A 15,733-nucleotide genomic window follows, 5' to 3' on the forward strand; every position below is an offset into this window, starting at 1 on the left:
TACCATGTACCCCAAAACAGTACCAATCAAAACTACGTCTCGTCCCGCAGAAAACAAGCCCAAAAAATCACTACATTGATGGAAAAATAAAAAAGTTACGGCTCTTGGAAAGAGACGATGCAAAAACAAATAATTTTAGTTCAAAAGTGTTTTTATTGTGCAAAAGTCGTAAAACATAAAAAACCTCTACATATGTGGTTTATTACTATTAATGTGAGGCACACGGAGGTTCAAAATTCATCACACCACGCGCCTCACATCAGAAAATGGAAGAACTTCTTTTTTTTTTTTTTTTTATTATTGTTGGTAAAAGTATCGTTTTGGTATCGCAATACTACACGAAGTATCTTTATCGAAGTTCAAATTCTGGTATCGTGACAACCCTAGTCTGCATACTGTTCCCTTTTCTTTTATTCTTTTTAAACGGAGGCAAGCCCAGACCAAAGTAATAATTGTAATATTTCTGATTCCTTTTTGTATACCAGGTTTGGTGTATTAAAGGGGTTTTCCCATGAGACATTTGACGTATCTCCAGGATATGTCAGATGCGTGTCCCACCTCTGGGAATTCTGTCCATGGTCATGTGATGGACACAGATGCTGGGATTGTTAGGAGACGCAGATCTGATACATACTGTAACGATCCCGGCACCTGTGTCCATCACATGACCATGGACAGAATTTTATTCACTGGAAGTAAACCATGAATGTTCTCACTGGATAACCACAAGAAGAGATATTGAAAACCGTCAGAAATGAATACAGAAAGTATATTGGAAAATTGTCTGACTTTTTATTATACTAAAACTAACATTCATTTGCTGAAACCAGGCAGTCCCTTTAATTTACATTAAGTTATCTGTTCAGATCAGTGGTGATATAACTATTGGTATTCCATTTTCACTACCTTTTTTTTAGAGCTGAACCTAAAAAAAAGAAAAAGGTGGATCCCAAGAGGGAACACATCGCAAAGGAGCGCTTGAGGAAGAAACTTAAGAAGCTGGAGCGTGTCACACCTGAATTTATACCCATTGAAGACTTTACACCATCAGCAAAGTTCTTGGATGAAAGCAGGTAAATTGTCAAATGGTGTTATTACAGTGTTTACAGATCTACATGACATAGTCCACGTTCTACAGAGAACTGGGGCCCACCTCCTATTTCATGTACATACAAACCAGGGCCATTTAAAGGAGTTCTACCCCTTTAGCAATTTCTGTCACTTTGCACAGCAGCCTTTTTGGATTGACTATGTTCTCACTGCTTTCATAGAGGTTGCTGTACAGGTAATGTATCTGTAAACTAACACAGGATGTCCAGGCAGTTGAAAGCTCATCTTGGTGACCTAATTGTGACTGCAAATATGTCAGCCATTATCGCTAATAAGCTGTGTAAGAATTTTAGAATATTGAGCATACTTCTTTTATAATAATATTTCTAATATTATAATATATTTCTAATTATATTCTAATTATATTATAATAATATTTCTAATATTATAATAATATTTCTTTTAGTATGTCATTAAAATAAATTTTATTTATTTGTGTTGTACTTTTTTATTTTTTTATTTCTTTTACTTCTCTATGGGGGCTGACATTTATTTTTTTTCATCCCTGTATGTGTAGATTAACGACACATACAGAGATGGAATACGGCAGCTACAGTGCATAGGAGTCAATGAACTGCTCCCGTCCATTGCTTCTGCTCTCTTGCTCTGTACTGCGCAGACGCAGGTCAGTCACACAGCAGAGCAGCTGTTTGCAGGGAGATAGCAGGCGCAATTATGAAGACCAGCTGCACTGCAGGGAAGGTGTGTGTCTCGGTCTGTCCCTCTCTCGCTCTCGTGACCCCCGATGGCCCCCTGTAGTCCTGCAGGAGACTGTATAAAGGACACATGATGTAACTGTCCTGGGAAAGCTGGGTGGTAAACAATATGCCCGCTGTTAGTGTAGTACCCAGCTTTCCCAGACCCCTGAACGATAAATCTCTCTAGTTGTGCTGAGACTGAGAGGTTCATTAGTCACATCCCCAAACAGTCTCAGCACAACTAGAGAGATTTACCGTTCAGGGGTCTGGGAAAGCTGGGTGACCACCATTACCCCTCCTACTGTCACATCCCCAAACACACTCCAGTAGGAGGGGTAAAGGTGGTCACCCAGCTTTCCCAGAAGCAGATATAACCAGGAAAGGGCTGGATGGACGGGCTGAGGGTGCACAGGGTTTTTGGTGATCCCCCTCTGTCATGTGATCGGACCTAGGTTAGCGGTTCTGATGCAGACGGGGTTCATGTGACTATAAATCTGTCCATAACAAGAGACTGTGCACTCAGGACAAGCCCTGCCCTCATGCCGTAGTTGTGGTTCTGTCTGCAGTGATGGCAGTGGGTGGCTCTGACACCCGCCCCCCCTGTCGGGTCATCTCAGGACAGAAGGGGTGTCCGGATTGGAGACACAGCGCCGCACCTGTCCTCAGGTTGTGTCTGGTATTGCAGTTCACCTCCATTGAAGTGAATAGGACAGAGCTGTAATACCACACACGACCTGAGGACAGGTGCGGCGCCATGTTTTCCTGGACGACCCCTTTAAGACTTTTCGCGTGTGTGTGGCAGAGCGGAGTGTGCACGGGCGCCGCTGATACTTCATGGCCGCTTATCAGCTGTTTTGAAGAATCAGCGGCACACACACACACACACACACACACACACACACACACACACACACACACACACACACACACACACACACACACACACACACACACACACACACACACACACACACACACACTCTCAAATCCCCCCAAACACACAAAATGAAGTGTAATCAAGCGTTTTTTTGTGGTTTTTGGCACGTAAAATGTGCAAAAAAAACGTGTCAATACACGCCGTGTGAACCGGTCAACTGAAAAGTCATTCTAAGGGTATGTTCACACGCAATGTTTTCAGCTGAAAAATCGGAAGCAGAACGCCTACAAGCATCTGCCCATTGTTTTCAATGGGAAATACAGCGTTCTGTTCCCATAGAGCGTTTTTTTACGTAGAAAGACGCACGCCAAAATGAAGTGCACATCACTTCTTGGGACGTTTTTGGAGCCGTTTTTCATTGGCTTTATAGGAAACGGCTCCAAAAAACGGCCGTAAGAAACGCGAGTTTGATTAAAAAATGGCTGAAAATCAGGAGCTGTTTTCCCTTTTGAGGGTATGTTCACACGGCAGCGTCCATTACGGCTGAAATCACGGAGCTGTTTTCAGGCGAAAACAGCTCCTGAATTTCAGACGTAATGGCATGTTGCCGGCGTTTTTCGCTGCGTCCATTACGGACGTAATTGGAGCTGTTTTTCTATGGTGCCAATGGAAAATTGCTCCAATTACGTCCCAAAAAGTGACAGGCACAGAACATCGTAAAGCCCATTCAAATGAATGGGCAGATGTTTGCCGGGCATTGGAGCCGTATTTTCGGACGTAATTTGAGGTTAAAATGCCTGAATTATGTCCGTAAATAGGGTGTGTGAACCCAGCCTGAGTGAGTGTATGTTCACACGCACTATTTACGGACGTAATTCAGGCGTTTTACACCTGGAATTACGGCCGAAAATACTGCTTGAAAGCATCGGCAAACATCTGCCCATTCATTTGAATGGGTTTTACGATGTTCTGTGCAAACGGTCATTTTTTTTTTTACGCGCCGCTGGCATGGACGTCTGGTGGATAGGTCATCTGTTGTCCGGTTGTTGACAACCCCTTTTAAAACTCCAGGTTGTTTGCACTCGCTTAAAAACGCTAAGGCTACATTCATACGACCGTGAAAAACGGTCGCCGTCAGAACAATGAAGTTTTATGGGTGTTTTCACATGGCCGTTTTTTTAATGGCCCGTGAATATTGGTCATCAAAAAATAGGATGTGTCCTATTTTTGACCATTTTCAAGGCCAGACGGCTCTCATGGAAGTCAATGGATCACCTTTTACCGTCCGTTTTTCAGGAAACAATCCTTGTAACGGCCGGTAAAAACTGGCCTATCCTATATGGACAGACGTCCAGGGCTTCGTCTATGAGGGATTCCGCTCCTACAGTGAGCTACAGAGGCGCGATCTACAGGGGAGGAGGGTTCTATCTCCAGGGAAGGTGGTGCTATATCCACATGAGCACTGTGGCACGATCTACAGGGGACACTGGCGCTAGCTACATGAGCACTGTGGTACGATGTGGGAAATGTGGGCACTGTACACTATGTGGTCACTGGTCCTATGTGGACATTCTCTACAGGGACATCGCAGCACGATCTACATGGGCACTGGTGTTTTCAGGGGGTTGGGACATAAAAAAAAGGGTATGGATTTCATTTGTCAGTTTTTGGTTTATTTTAACGGCCATGAAAGATGGACTGGAATTGAATGAAAATTTAGAGACACACTGATGCAAAATGGCCATGAAAAACTGACAGTTGATCCGTTTTTAATGGCCATTTTTTTTTCACTGTCGTGTGAATATAGCCTAAGGCCTCATGCCCACTTCAGTTTTTTTCCGTCCGGGTGCTATCCGTTGTTTTAACTGATAGCACCCTGACACATTCATTTCAATGGGGCCATGCACACTTCCGTTGTTTTAATGGAACCGTGCGGTTGTTCCATCAATAATAGGACAGGTCCTACTCCTGCCCGTTTTTGACGGAACAGTCTCGGCCTTATTTGATATGGTCTATAAAACAACGGACTGCACACGGAAGCCATCCGTGTGCGGCCCGTGTTTCCCGGAGCCGTCATTAGCGGCCGTACAACGGCCGACGGAAGTGTGCATGCAGCCTTAGGCCTCCTTCACACACACACTTTTTTTTGTTTCTGGCAATTTAAACTGCATAAAAAGAACACTTCTAAAAATACTAGCGTTATTAAAATGAGACCTCTCAATTTTCTTTTTATTGAGATAGAGATTCAAACAAGCATATCTCACTGTTTGGCATTCAGGCCAATAACTTCTCAAGTAATACAGAAATACAAAAACAATACACAAAACAATTCAAACAGTGTCTGAGTATAGTGTAATATCTACAAACCATGTTTATTACCTGATGTCTCCAGGTATTGATAGATAAAGTAGTATGAAGTTCAAGGTGGAAAGCAGAATTCAGTATTTGAAAAACCTTACAACATAGACTAACTAATCTCTGCGTGGAGAGCCTAAATCTAAAAGTTTGTAGTATTTTGAACCAGATTATATCTGGTGGGACATACAAATCATGTGTATGCATTGCGACCGTCTGAAAGGTGTCGTGTAGCATTGAATTCCCGCCGTGGCTTCCACATTTTCGAAAAAACCGCATGAGTACCCTTCTCCCAGCTAGGAAGCTCCTCCATCCTAGCAATCTAATGTATTTTCTCAGACCGTGACATGCGTTTTTAGTGGCATTTTTCATTAAGTGAATACTTGCTTTTTTTTGTCTGGAGTTTTTGGCATCCTATGGAAAAAACACCATACCCAGAGCATGCTGTGTTAGGATAAAAATGCCACTGACCACAAAATTGCCTAAAAAAAACTCCACAAACCAAAATGCAGTTATATGTAGTGCATTTTATATTATAGACTATAACATCTGGCCGCATTTAAAGGGAAGGTGTCACGAAAAATGTTAGTATGTCATTAAAATAAATTTTATTTGTGTTTTTGTGTTGTACTTTTTTCTTTCTTTTTTACTTCTCTATGGGGGTTGCCATTTTTTTTTTTATCTCTACATGTGTCGATTAACGACACATACAGAGATGGAATACGGCACGTACATCCCCATAGAGCATGCTAACGGGAGCCGTCTGTGTGGGAACGGCGCATGCGCCGCTACCACACAGACCAAAAGGAAGCTCTTCGGTAGAGCGACATCCGGCGCCATTTTCATGTGGAACGGAAGTCGCGGCTGGACAGTAAGATGACGACTTCGGGTCACGGCTACCGGCCATATGGTCAGACGCAAGGACTAGGAGCGGCGGCGGCAGGAGCAGGTAAGTTATGTTTGTGTATGTGATGTGTGTGTATGTTCGTGTTATACTGTGTGATTACCACTGTATCTAATCCTCCTACACTGTGCATTCGCTCAAAAAATGGCTGCACACACTGTAGGAGGTTTGAACATTTAACCCCCTCCTTTCTCGTGGCACTAGCCAGGATAAAGGAGGGGGGATTGTGTGAGGACACTAGAGCGGGTGTGTCTTCTCCAATTTTGCAGCATAAAGCAATGAGTTTGAAAAAATTAAAACAATGTGTAATCATTTATATACTAACTGTTTAACTAAAAAAAAATATACATTCCCTTTAAAAACGCTGTGTGAATCCAGCCAATAAAGTCTGTGTGAAGGAGACCTAAGGTTTTTCGATGCAGCAGGAAGTTCCACAATGGATTTTTCTGCAAATCGCTGCAAAATCCATGTGTTCCACATGTGAATTTTTTGGTTAGTCTATGAAACCGCAGTTTGGTTTTAATCTTAATGCATGTTAAAGAATATTTAGTCTTTTTATGGCAAAAAAAATAACCTGTTGGTTTTAATGTGATTGAATAGATTGTTTTATTTGAATGAGACCATTTCATATTGTGGTCTCAAAATCTTCTCCCGTCTTCTTGCTCATTTTCCTGCAGTGAAAACATAACTGAAAGCCGGATTCTCACGAGCGTGTTTGGTCCGTGATATACGGTCCGTATGTCGGCAGTATTTCCCGGACCGAATACACTGCAGGGAGTCTGGCTTCTATCGTCATCGTTATCTATGGTGCTAGGAGTCGTCTTCGCTGCGGAAAACTTGATTACAGGACGGGACAGTTTTCCTGCAGCGAGGCAGGGACTCCTAGCGTCATAGATAACTATGAAGATAAGAGCCCGGCTCCCTGCAGTGTCCAGTCCAGGAAATACTGCTGACATACAGTCTGTATATAATGGACCGAACACGCTCGTGTGAATCCGGCCTAACGCTTACTAAACTACAGATCCCAATTTACAGATTAAGAAGCCATTTTTAATTTATTTTTATTTGTAGAATTCGGAAACAACCACAGCACTCTGAAGAGGAAAAAGAAAGACGGGCCCTACTTATTAAAAAATGGGCTTTGAGTAAGCAGCAAGAACATGATGCAGAACAAAGGGGTATTGCTTGTCTCTTGGAATCTCAAAGAAAAGCTCTGGAAGAATTGCGCATGGAGTCAGAGGAGCTCTACGATGCTGCTGTCCGTTGTGACACAGATTTGTTACCTCTAGAAAATCCTGGACCATGTAACACTCCCCCGATCTCCAAATACAATCCACCTGATGGGAAGTACAATGATATAACCAGAGTGTACACCCAACAATGAGGGTGTGTGACACTGATCTTGAATTGTGGCACTTTTCGAAGTTGGAACAATGGACACTGAGTTTTGTGCTGCTTTTAATGTAAACTTGTACATTTTAGTTCTGCAAATAAAATCTGCCAATGTTACTATGATGAATATGGGTTTAATAAAACTCAACCCAAAACAAATCCTTGAGTAGTCTTGGAAAAGTACTTGCCATTTCAAAGACATTCACAGCCTCTGGCACCCGTATCCTGTTCTGCACCTTTGTCTTGTCGCTGCAGAATTTACTTTGGAGACTATCTGCATTTGTCTAAGGCCGGATTTACACGAGCGTGTGCATTTTGCGCACGCGAAAAAGGTGGTGTTTTGCGTGCGCAAAAGGTACTTAATAGCTCCGTGTGTCATCCCCGTATAATGCATGGCTGCGTGATTTTCGCGCAGGTCGCCATCATTATGACACTGTAAACAGAAAAGCACGTGGAGCTTTTCTGTTTTCATTCATAGTTTTTACTGCTGTTGCGCGAATCACGCGTGTCACACAGAAGTGCTTCCGTGTGATGCACGAACAACGCACAAATATAGGACATGGCGTGAGTTCTACGCAACGGACTCACACTGCATGAAACTCACGGACAGTCTGCACGGCCCCATAGACTAACATAGGTCCGTGCGAGGCGCGTGAAAATTACGCGCGTTGCACGGTCGTATCACACGTTCGTGTAAATCCGCCCTTAGAGTTCCAAATTAATGAATGCTCTCTCAGTGGTGGATCTGAGAGAGGCCGGCCAGCGAGAGACCATGACACGCAGGGTTGGTGTTCAAACAGTCTCTGCCCTAGGGGGCGGGTCCATCTTTATTTATAGGAAAATGAGTAGGTGGTAATCGTAACTTGCAGACATATACATTCTACATATGGTAACATACAGAATCCCAAGCTCATCTCTAGTATATATCTTTAGCCATAAGAAATACAATGTCATAAAGTTTTGTCACATTGCCTTTGTAACAGCTGAATGTAAAGCCATACACCAGAAGACTTAGAATAGAAATCCCCCTGTAGGCTGTTGTTTCAGCAGTTCTGTGAGCTCTAGTTCCACCTGTCCATAGCAGTAGATATTAAGCACTTTTAGGTTCATACATATAAAGATATTAAAATATTTTTGACATAAAATGTATTTTATTGAAATAACTCTTCCACACAATCCACTTTAACCATTTTATTAAAAAAAAAAGCTTAAATCATTGAAGTAGTCCAACGAATCTACGACGTAGTCCAAATGGTCCAGCGGATACTGCAAAACAAAAATTAGCAGTATGACAAAATAATAATAAAGATGGCTGCCCTCACAGAAGTACAAACATGAATAAATACTTACTTTAGGGAACATATTAAAATAACTAGAAAAAAATAGGCCCATATAGTAAAACATAAAATTAAAAAAAATTATAACACCTTTCCTTTAAAGAGAACCTTTCACCTCCCCATACATGTGCAGCTGAGCTGCACAAACTCTGGGGCACTTTAAAAAAAAATTCTAGCCTCCTTCATTATTTAGATAACGGTGCTGTAATACTTGGCGCCCGATATTTAAATAACCCCATGAACAGTCAGTGGGGAGGTAATTGGCAAGGGGGTGTGTAACATTGCCGTGACACTGTCCAATCAGCTACGGACAGTGTCACAGCAAGATCAGGAGAGAGGAGAGCGTCTCTTCTGCAGCGGCTGCCTTTATTATATTACGCCAAGGAGACACCTCCGTGAGTGACTACGCCATCCACTTCCGCACCCTGGTGGGAGAACTGTTGTGGGACAATGAGGCTCTGGTGGCGGCATTCTGGAATGGACTGTCTCCTAAGATTAAGGACGAACTTGCTGCCCGAGACCTGCCATCTACCCAGGGTGACCTCATCCTTCTGTCTGCTCGGATTGATATACGGATCCGAGAACACCTCCAAGAGGTTCGTCGGAAGGGAGCCCTTCCTAGTCTGGTCCCTACTTTGCAGCAACCCCTGCTGTCCTCAGATGTCGATCCTCTTAAGGAGTCTGTGATGATGGACTTTCGTCCAAATTGTCCATACCAGCGAACATAGTGTCCGGCGAGAGAATGCATCAGGTCTCTGCGTATTTGGATTCGGGATGCACTGCTAATTTCATCCATAGAGACTTGGTGGACCTTCTTCAGTTGCCTACCACCCCTATGGAAAGCACGTTGACAATCGCTTCAGTAGATGGTCTACCCCTGAAAGACCCAGTTATTGCTGTGACCAAACCACTGAGGTTCCAAGTAGGGGCTCTCCACTCCGAACTGCTGTCGTTCTACGTCCTACCTAGAGCTGTTGATCCTGTGTTGCTGGGCCTGCCTTGGCTCCGATTGTATGCCCCAATCCTGGACTGGAACTCTGGAGAGGTTCTCCAGTGGGGCCCCGAGTGTCACAATTGTTGCCTTGGACAGATTCGTTTGGCTCAGTCTCCTCTGCCTCAGTCACTGGCAGGATTGCCGTGTCATTTTGCTTCATTTGCGGACGTCTTCAGCAAGAAAGAGGCGGAGAGACTGCCCCCACATCGGGAGTATGACTGTCCTATCGAGCTGGTTCCTGGTGCTTCCCTTCCCCGTGGCAGGGTATATCCTCTCTCTCTGCCAGAGACTCTGTCTATGTCCGCCTATGTTAGAGAGAACTTGGAGCGGGGCTTCATACGCAAATCTTTCTCCCCAGCAGGAGCCGGGTTCTTCTTCGTCAAAGAGAAGGATGTTTCTCTTCGTCCCTGTATAGACTCCTCCTCAAGAGAAGCCAGTGCTCGCATCTACTCACCACTGCTGGATCCCGTAGGGTGCACGCGCACGCTCGTGCCCACTCTTAAAGGGGCAGCGCGCACACTGGACCTCATTCCTGAACTTTGACCTGTAAGTACTCTGGACTATAAGAGGGGTCCAGCCCTTTAGTTCTATGCCTGAGCTTTGTTGTATTCCTAGTCTGTCTTTCAAATGGCCCCCTAGTGTTTCCTGCCCCCAGTGTTTCCTGATCCTGTAACCTGTATACTGATCTAGTGCCGTGCTTGCTGTAGCCGTGCTGTGCTGTATTCTACGCCTGACCTGCTTCTCCACACCTGACGTCAACCTGCTGCCAAGTTCCTGCCTAGCCTGCCTTGCTACTGTCCGAGCTGCCACAGGTGCCCTATACGAACTATAGACTCTAACCTGCATCCTGTTGGCCAGCTGCCATACCGCCAAGGCAGTACGGCCCAGTGGGTCCACGAACCCCTCGTGACACCCTTTGTGTCCCTATATATTTTTTAGGTCTCCCTTTTTAGGTTAGTCCAATGATGATTCGGAGATGTCATTCAAGCCTCTTGGATGTAAAGTCTGTAATTTAAAAATCCAAAAATTTTCCCTCTGTTTGAGTTTATTAAATCTGTTGGGAACGTCGTGATGTATCTCTTCAATGGGTGTAACTGTAATTTGGTTGAATTGGCATTTATGTATGTGAGTGAAATGACGAGACACACTATGTTTCAAAAAACCTGTGTTCACATTAGATCTATGTTTATTTATTCTGGATCTGAGTTGTTGTGTCGTTCTCCCTACATATTGGAGTGGGCATGTACATTCCAATAGATAAATCACATATGTACTACTACAGCTTAGGGATGATTTGATTGGAAAGGACTCTTTAGTCACTATTGATGTGTATGAGTATTTTTTGTTATTGATACTATTACAGCATAGGCATCGTGGATGACCACATTTGTAGGAGCCATTGGGTCTGGAAAGAAATGTTGCTGCTGTTGTTTTGGGTTTGCGAATTCTGCTGGGTGCCAGAATGTTTTTAAGAGTTAGTGATCGTCGAAAGGTGATGCTTGGATGGACTGGTATCGCATCTTTGAGGTAAGGGTCACTTTTTATGATGTGCCAATGCTTGTGCAATATTGACCTGATTGTTTTGTTCCCTTGGTTAAACGTTGTGATGAAATTGGTGTTATATTTATTTGCTACTGGTTTTCTCTGTACAGGGATTAGGCAGGAATCCTGGGATAGTAGTGAAGCTTTTTTTCTTGCATCTTTAATAAGTTGTGGAGGGAAATGCTTCTCTCTAAATCTCCCCTCTAAAATATTGCACTCTGTTCTAAAATTTTCGTTGGTACTACAATTTTTACGTACTCTTCTAAATTGACCGAAGGGTACATTGGTTAACCACGGGCGGTAGTGGGCACTTTTGAAGTCGATATAGCGGTTTACATCGACGGATTTTAAAAAAAACATTCTTTTATATAGGCGTTATATCGACGACTTGTTCTTCGTGTGGACAGGATCAGAAAACGAAGCTTCAAGTTTTATAAAACTTTTAAACACTAACAGTTATGATATTTCTTTTACGCACACTTTTTCTGACATCTCAATCGATTTCTTGGACCTAACCATCAGCTATGACACCTTGACCAAACCATTTTATCACAAAAACCCATTTTAAATCCGTCGATGTAAACAGCTATATCGACTTCAAAAGTGCCCACTACCGCCCGTGGTTAACCAATGTACCCTTCGGTCAATTTAGAAGAGTACGTAAAAATTGTAGTACCAACGAAAATTTTAGAACAGAGTGCAATATTTTAGAGGGGAGATTTAGAGAGAAGCATTTCCCTCCACAACTTATTAAAGATGCAAGAAAAAAAGCTTCACTACTATCCCAGGATTCCTGCCTAATCCCTGTACAGAGAAAACCAGTAGCAAATAAATATAACACCAATTTCATCACAACGTTTAACCAAGGGAACAAAACAATCAGGTCAATATTGCACAAGCATTGGCACATCATAAAAAGTGACCCTTACCTCAAAGATGCGATACCAGTCCATCCAAGCATCACCTTTCGACGATCACTAACTCTTAAAAACATTCTGGCACCCAGCAGAATTCGCAAACCCAAAACAACAGCAGCAACATTTCTTTCCAGACCCAATGGCTCCTACAAATGTGGTCATCCACGATGCCTATGCTGTAATAGTATCAATAACAAAAAATACTCATACACATCAATAGTGACTAAAGAGTCCTTTCCAATCAAATCATCCCTAAGCTGTAGTAGTACATATGTGATTTATCTATTGGAATGTACATGCCCACTCCAATATGTAGGGAGAACGACACAACAACTCAGATCCAGAATAAATAAACATAGATCTAATGTGAACACAGGTTTTTTGAAACATAGTGTGTCTCGTCATTTCACTCACATACATAAATGCCAATTCAACCAAATTACAGTTACACCCATTGAAGAGATACATCACGACGTTCCCAACAGATTTAATAAACTCAAACAGAGGGAAAATTTTTGGATTTTTAAATTACAGACTTTACATCCAAGAGGCTTGAATGACATCTCCGAATCATCATTGGACTAACCTACACCCCAAACGATTAAGAAAATATTTAAGGCCAAATGATCTCCAAGTTAACCCATATCATTTTTAATTTGTCTCCAGAATTTACCTTTCCTTATATATCGCCCTTAAATATTTTTTCTTCTCAAAGTAGCGAAATTCCTGCATATTTCTAACCTCACTCGAGTCCTTTTTTATTATATATATATATTTTTTTACCTACAGTTTATGTTGCCTATCCTGCCTTCGGATCCCACTGTTTTTTTGGTTCCGCACTTTTGACTGATTTATATAACTACAACTATATTCTTTCCATGTACAGTAGTGTAAAGTATGTGATTCTCATACTAATTTACATTCCAGTTTCAAATAAGTTGCATACTCTAATTATAAACTGGACCGAACAAAGTTGCTAACCACGTTAAGCTCAGTTACTTAATTGTTTTATTAGCGCAACCATAGATTAATGCCTATGCCTGATACGGCATTCTCTTATCTAAACAATATATGCCTTTTAATAATAATAATTTTAATATCTTACCCACGGCAAACATAGTTCTACCATTCGTTCCTTGTCTATTTTCTCCGTTTGGTTGTCCTGGTAACGAGGCCGCGTCCCGGCGTCGTCCACTACGGACTCACTTATATTATTTTACATTCCAGTTTTTTATTAAAAAAAAATATATTCTAAAAAAGATGCCACATTCTCTAACTAAAAATATGCTGTATACTCCAATTATAATCAGGACGCAACTAGGTTGCTAACCACGCTAAATTGAGTTATCTAATTTTTTTATCAGCGCAGCTATTTAATAAAGCTTATGCCTGATACGGCATCCAAGTGCATTCTTTCATCTAATTAATACATACCTCTAGGCAGCTTTCAATGAGTTCAATGCCTTACACACGGCAAGCAGTGTTCTATCAATTCGCTCATTTACTGTGATTTCTGCTTGGTTGTCCTGGCAACGAGGCCGCGTCCCGGCTTCGTTCAGTCCAAACTAAGCTATATTTTTCACCTTTGGTTTTATTCATTCTTCACTTATTTCTTTATTTCTTTTAACTGTATCCTATTTTATGAATAAACATCTAACTTGTATGTTGAAACACATTATGCAATTATAGCCCGGCGATGTGAACATTTTTAAAAAAACCGGGAGTGACGTCAAGATCGCACCTTGACCCCGTCAGATTTGGCGGTTTTTTCAATTATGTTAATTTGTACCTACAGGTTATATAAGTTGTGTCCTTTCTGATATGTACATGGCCTGATGAAGACGATTGTTCATCGTCGAAACGCGTAGCCACTTTCAATAAACTGAACTTATTAATATCTCGGGATTCCGTTCCACATCATTCTTACCACACAGCAGCGCCATCAAAAAAGATCCAGATTTTTTTTTACCTGCATTTGTTTCTACCTAAGCGGTCCCATCTTGGACACCGACCCGGATCTGGCAGCAGCACTGTGGATATTATACGCTTTGAAACCTCCGTTTTCTGGTGAGCACATTTCTTGTTACTGTTTCCTCACCTCGACCTACTGATCTACACAAGGTGGCGCCGTCTTTTTGTTCTTATTTCATACTTGTATACAGTCCAACTACAACTTCAAATCTTAGCCAAGAGCACCTGAAACTCCAGGTTATATTGGATAACATGTTGTAATATGTTTTAAAGAGGCTCTGTCACTATATTATAAGTGCCATATCTTCTACATAATGTGATTGGCGCTGTAATGTAGATAACAACAGTGTTTTTTATTTAGGAAAAACGACCAATTTTGACGGAGTTATGACCTATTTTAGATTTATGCAAATTACGTTTCTAATGCCCAACTGGGAGTGTTTTTACTTTTTGACGAAGTGGACGTTGTGGAGAGAAGTGTATAACGCTGACCAATCAGCGTCATACACGTCTCTCCATTCATTTACTCAGCACATAGTGATCTTGCTAGATCATGATGTGCAGTCACATACTCACGCATTAACGTTACTGAAGTGTCTTGACAGGCTAGAAGGTGTCTGTGTACCCCAATGACCTGAGGAAGAAAATTATTTTTTTGTTGCTTACCTGTAAAATCCTATTCTCACGAAGTTCATTGGGGAACACAGAAGACTGTAGGTATGGGCTGATGGCACTAGGAGGTGAAACGAAGCATATAAAAAAAAACAGGAAAAAGACCAGAGTATCCGCAGCATAAGACAGAGAATGAAGAAACCACATGATCGTGGCCAGACGTCCTCATCTGAGAAAGACCCTACCATTATGAAGCCAATAGAAAAAGAGCCAGATGTGACTCTCTGCTCACAAGTAGGTTACCAAGAAGACATTGTCAGACTGAATAGGAACGGATGCTTCTAATTAGGGGAGTCCAAAATAAAGACTGTGAAAGTAGTGGCCCTGGGAAATGGCTGGAGAGCAGAGCCCCATTGGGGTGTACAACAAACCACCAGGGAGAGAAGAATAGGATGATCCAGCCAAGATGGATATCGATTCCAGCGGAACAAAATTGTGTGATGAGGCTTCTGTGAAGTAAGTACCCCGGGAAGACACTGTATGAAATACATCTGGATTGAGAGGAAGGAGCAAGAATGACTTGGATGATTTGAAGGCAGTCTTGACGCTGGAAAAGAAGGGCCCTACATCAGAATATTTTGTAGGTATGACCGAAAAAACTCCATAAGCGGAGAATTTCCATTACCATGGCGACTCTCATTGTGGGGACATGAGGGGCAGATGCCAGGTCTAAGGGAAGCCTAAGGCAGCGTTGGACTGACGGATATTGAGATATGGAGATCTGATATCCACCGCAGAGGAAAAACTCATCCTTAGTGATTCCATCCGTAAGCATCTGGTCCTGACAAAACTAGGGAGGTGCATTATGATCCAGGATGGGGCGGACAGACCAATCCTTTAGAACCTAAAAAAACTGACAAGGGAACAAAAGGGCCTACTGCATAGAGACATGCATCAGGGCTTAGACTAACCCAAGAGCCTACCCACAGCTACAATACCTTGATAACTTTGTCAACAGGACTGA

The 15,733-nt window shown here is 42.4% G+C and overlaps 1 protein-coding gene across 1 annotated transcript in view; it reads left to right on the plus strand.

Moving 5' to 3' along the window:
• The window catches only part of MRPL40 (mitochondrial ribosomal protein L40), a 33,915-nt gene extending 26,420 nt beyond the window's left edge, over nucleotides 1-7,495 (plus strand). Inside the window, exons 4-5 of the mRNA XM_075854316.1 lie at nucleotides 918-1,073; nucleotides 7,016-7,495. Of these exons, the coding sequence (XP_075710431.1) occupies nucleotides 918-1,073; nucleotides 7,016-7,328 (469 nt within the window). The 3' untranslated portion in view covers nucleotides 7,329-7,495. The remainder of the gene's footprint in view (nucleotides 1-917; nucleotides 1,074-7,015) is intronic.
• Nucleotides 7,496-15,733: the final 8,238 nt, after the last annotated feature.

The sequence above is a fragment of the Rhinoderma darwinii genome, chromosome 1, assembly GCF_050947455.1.
Source record: "Rhinoderma darwinii isolate aRhiDar2 chromosome 1, aRhiDar2.hap1, whole genome shotgun sequence".
Classification (NCBI taxonomy): Eukaryota; Metazoa; Chordata; class Amphibia; order Anura; family Rhinodermatidae; genus Rhinoderma; species Rhinoderma darwinii.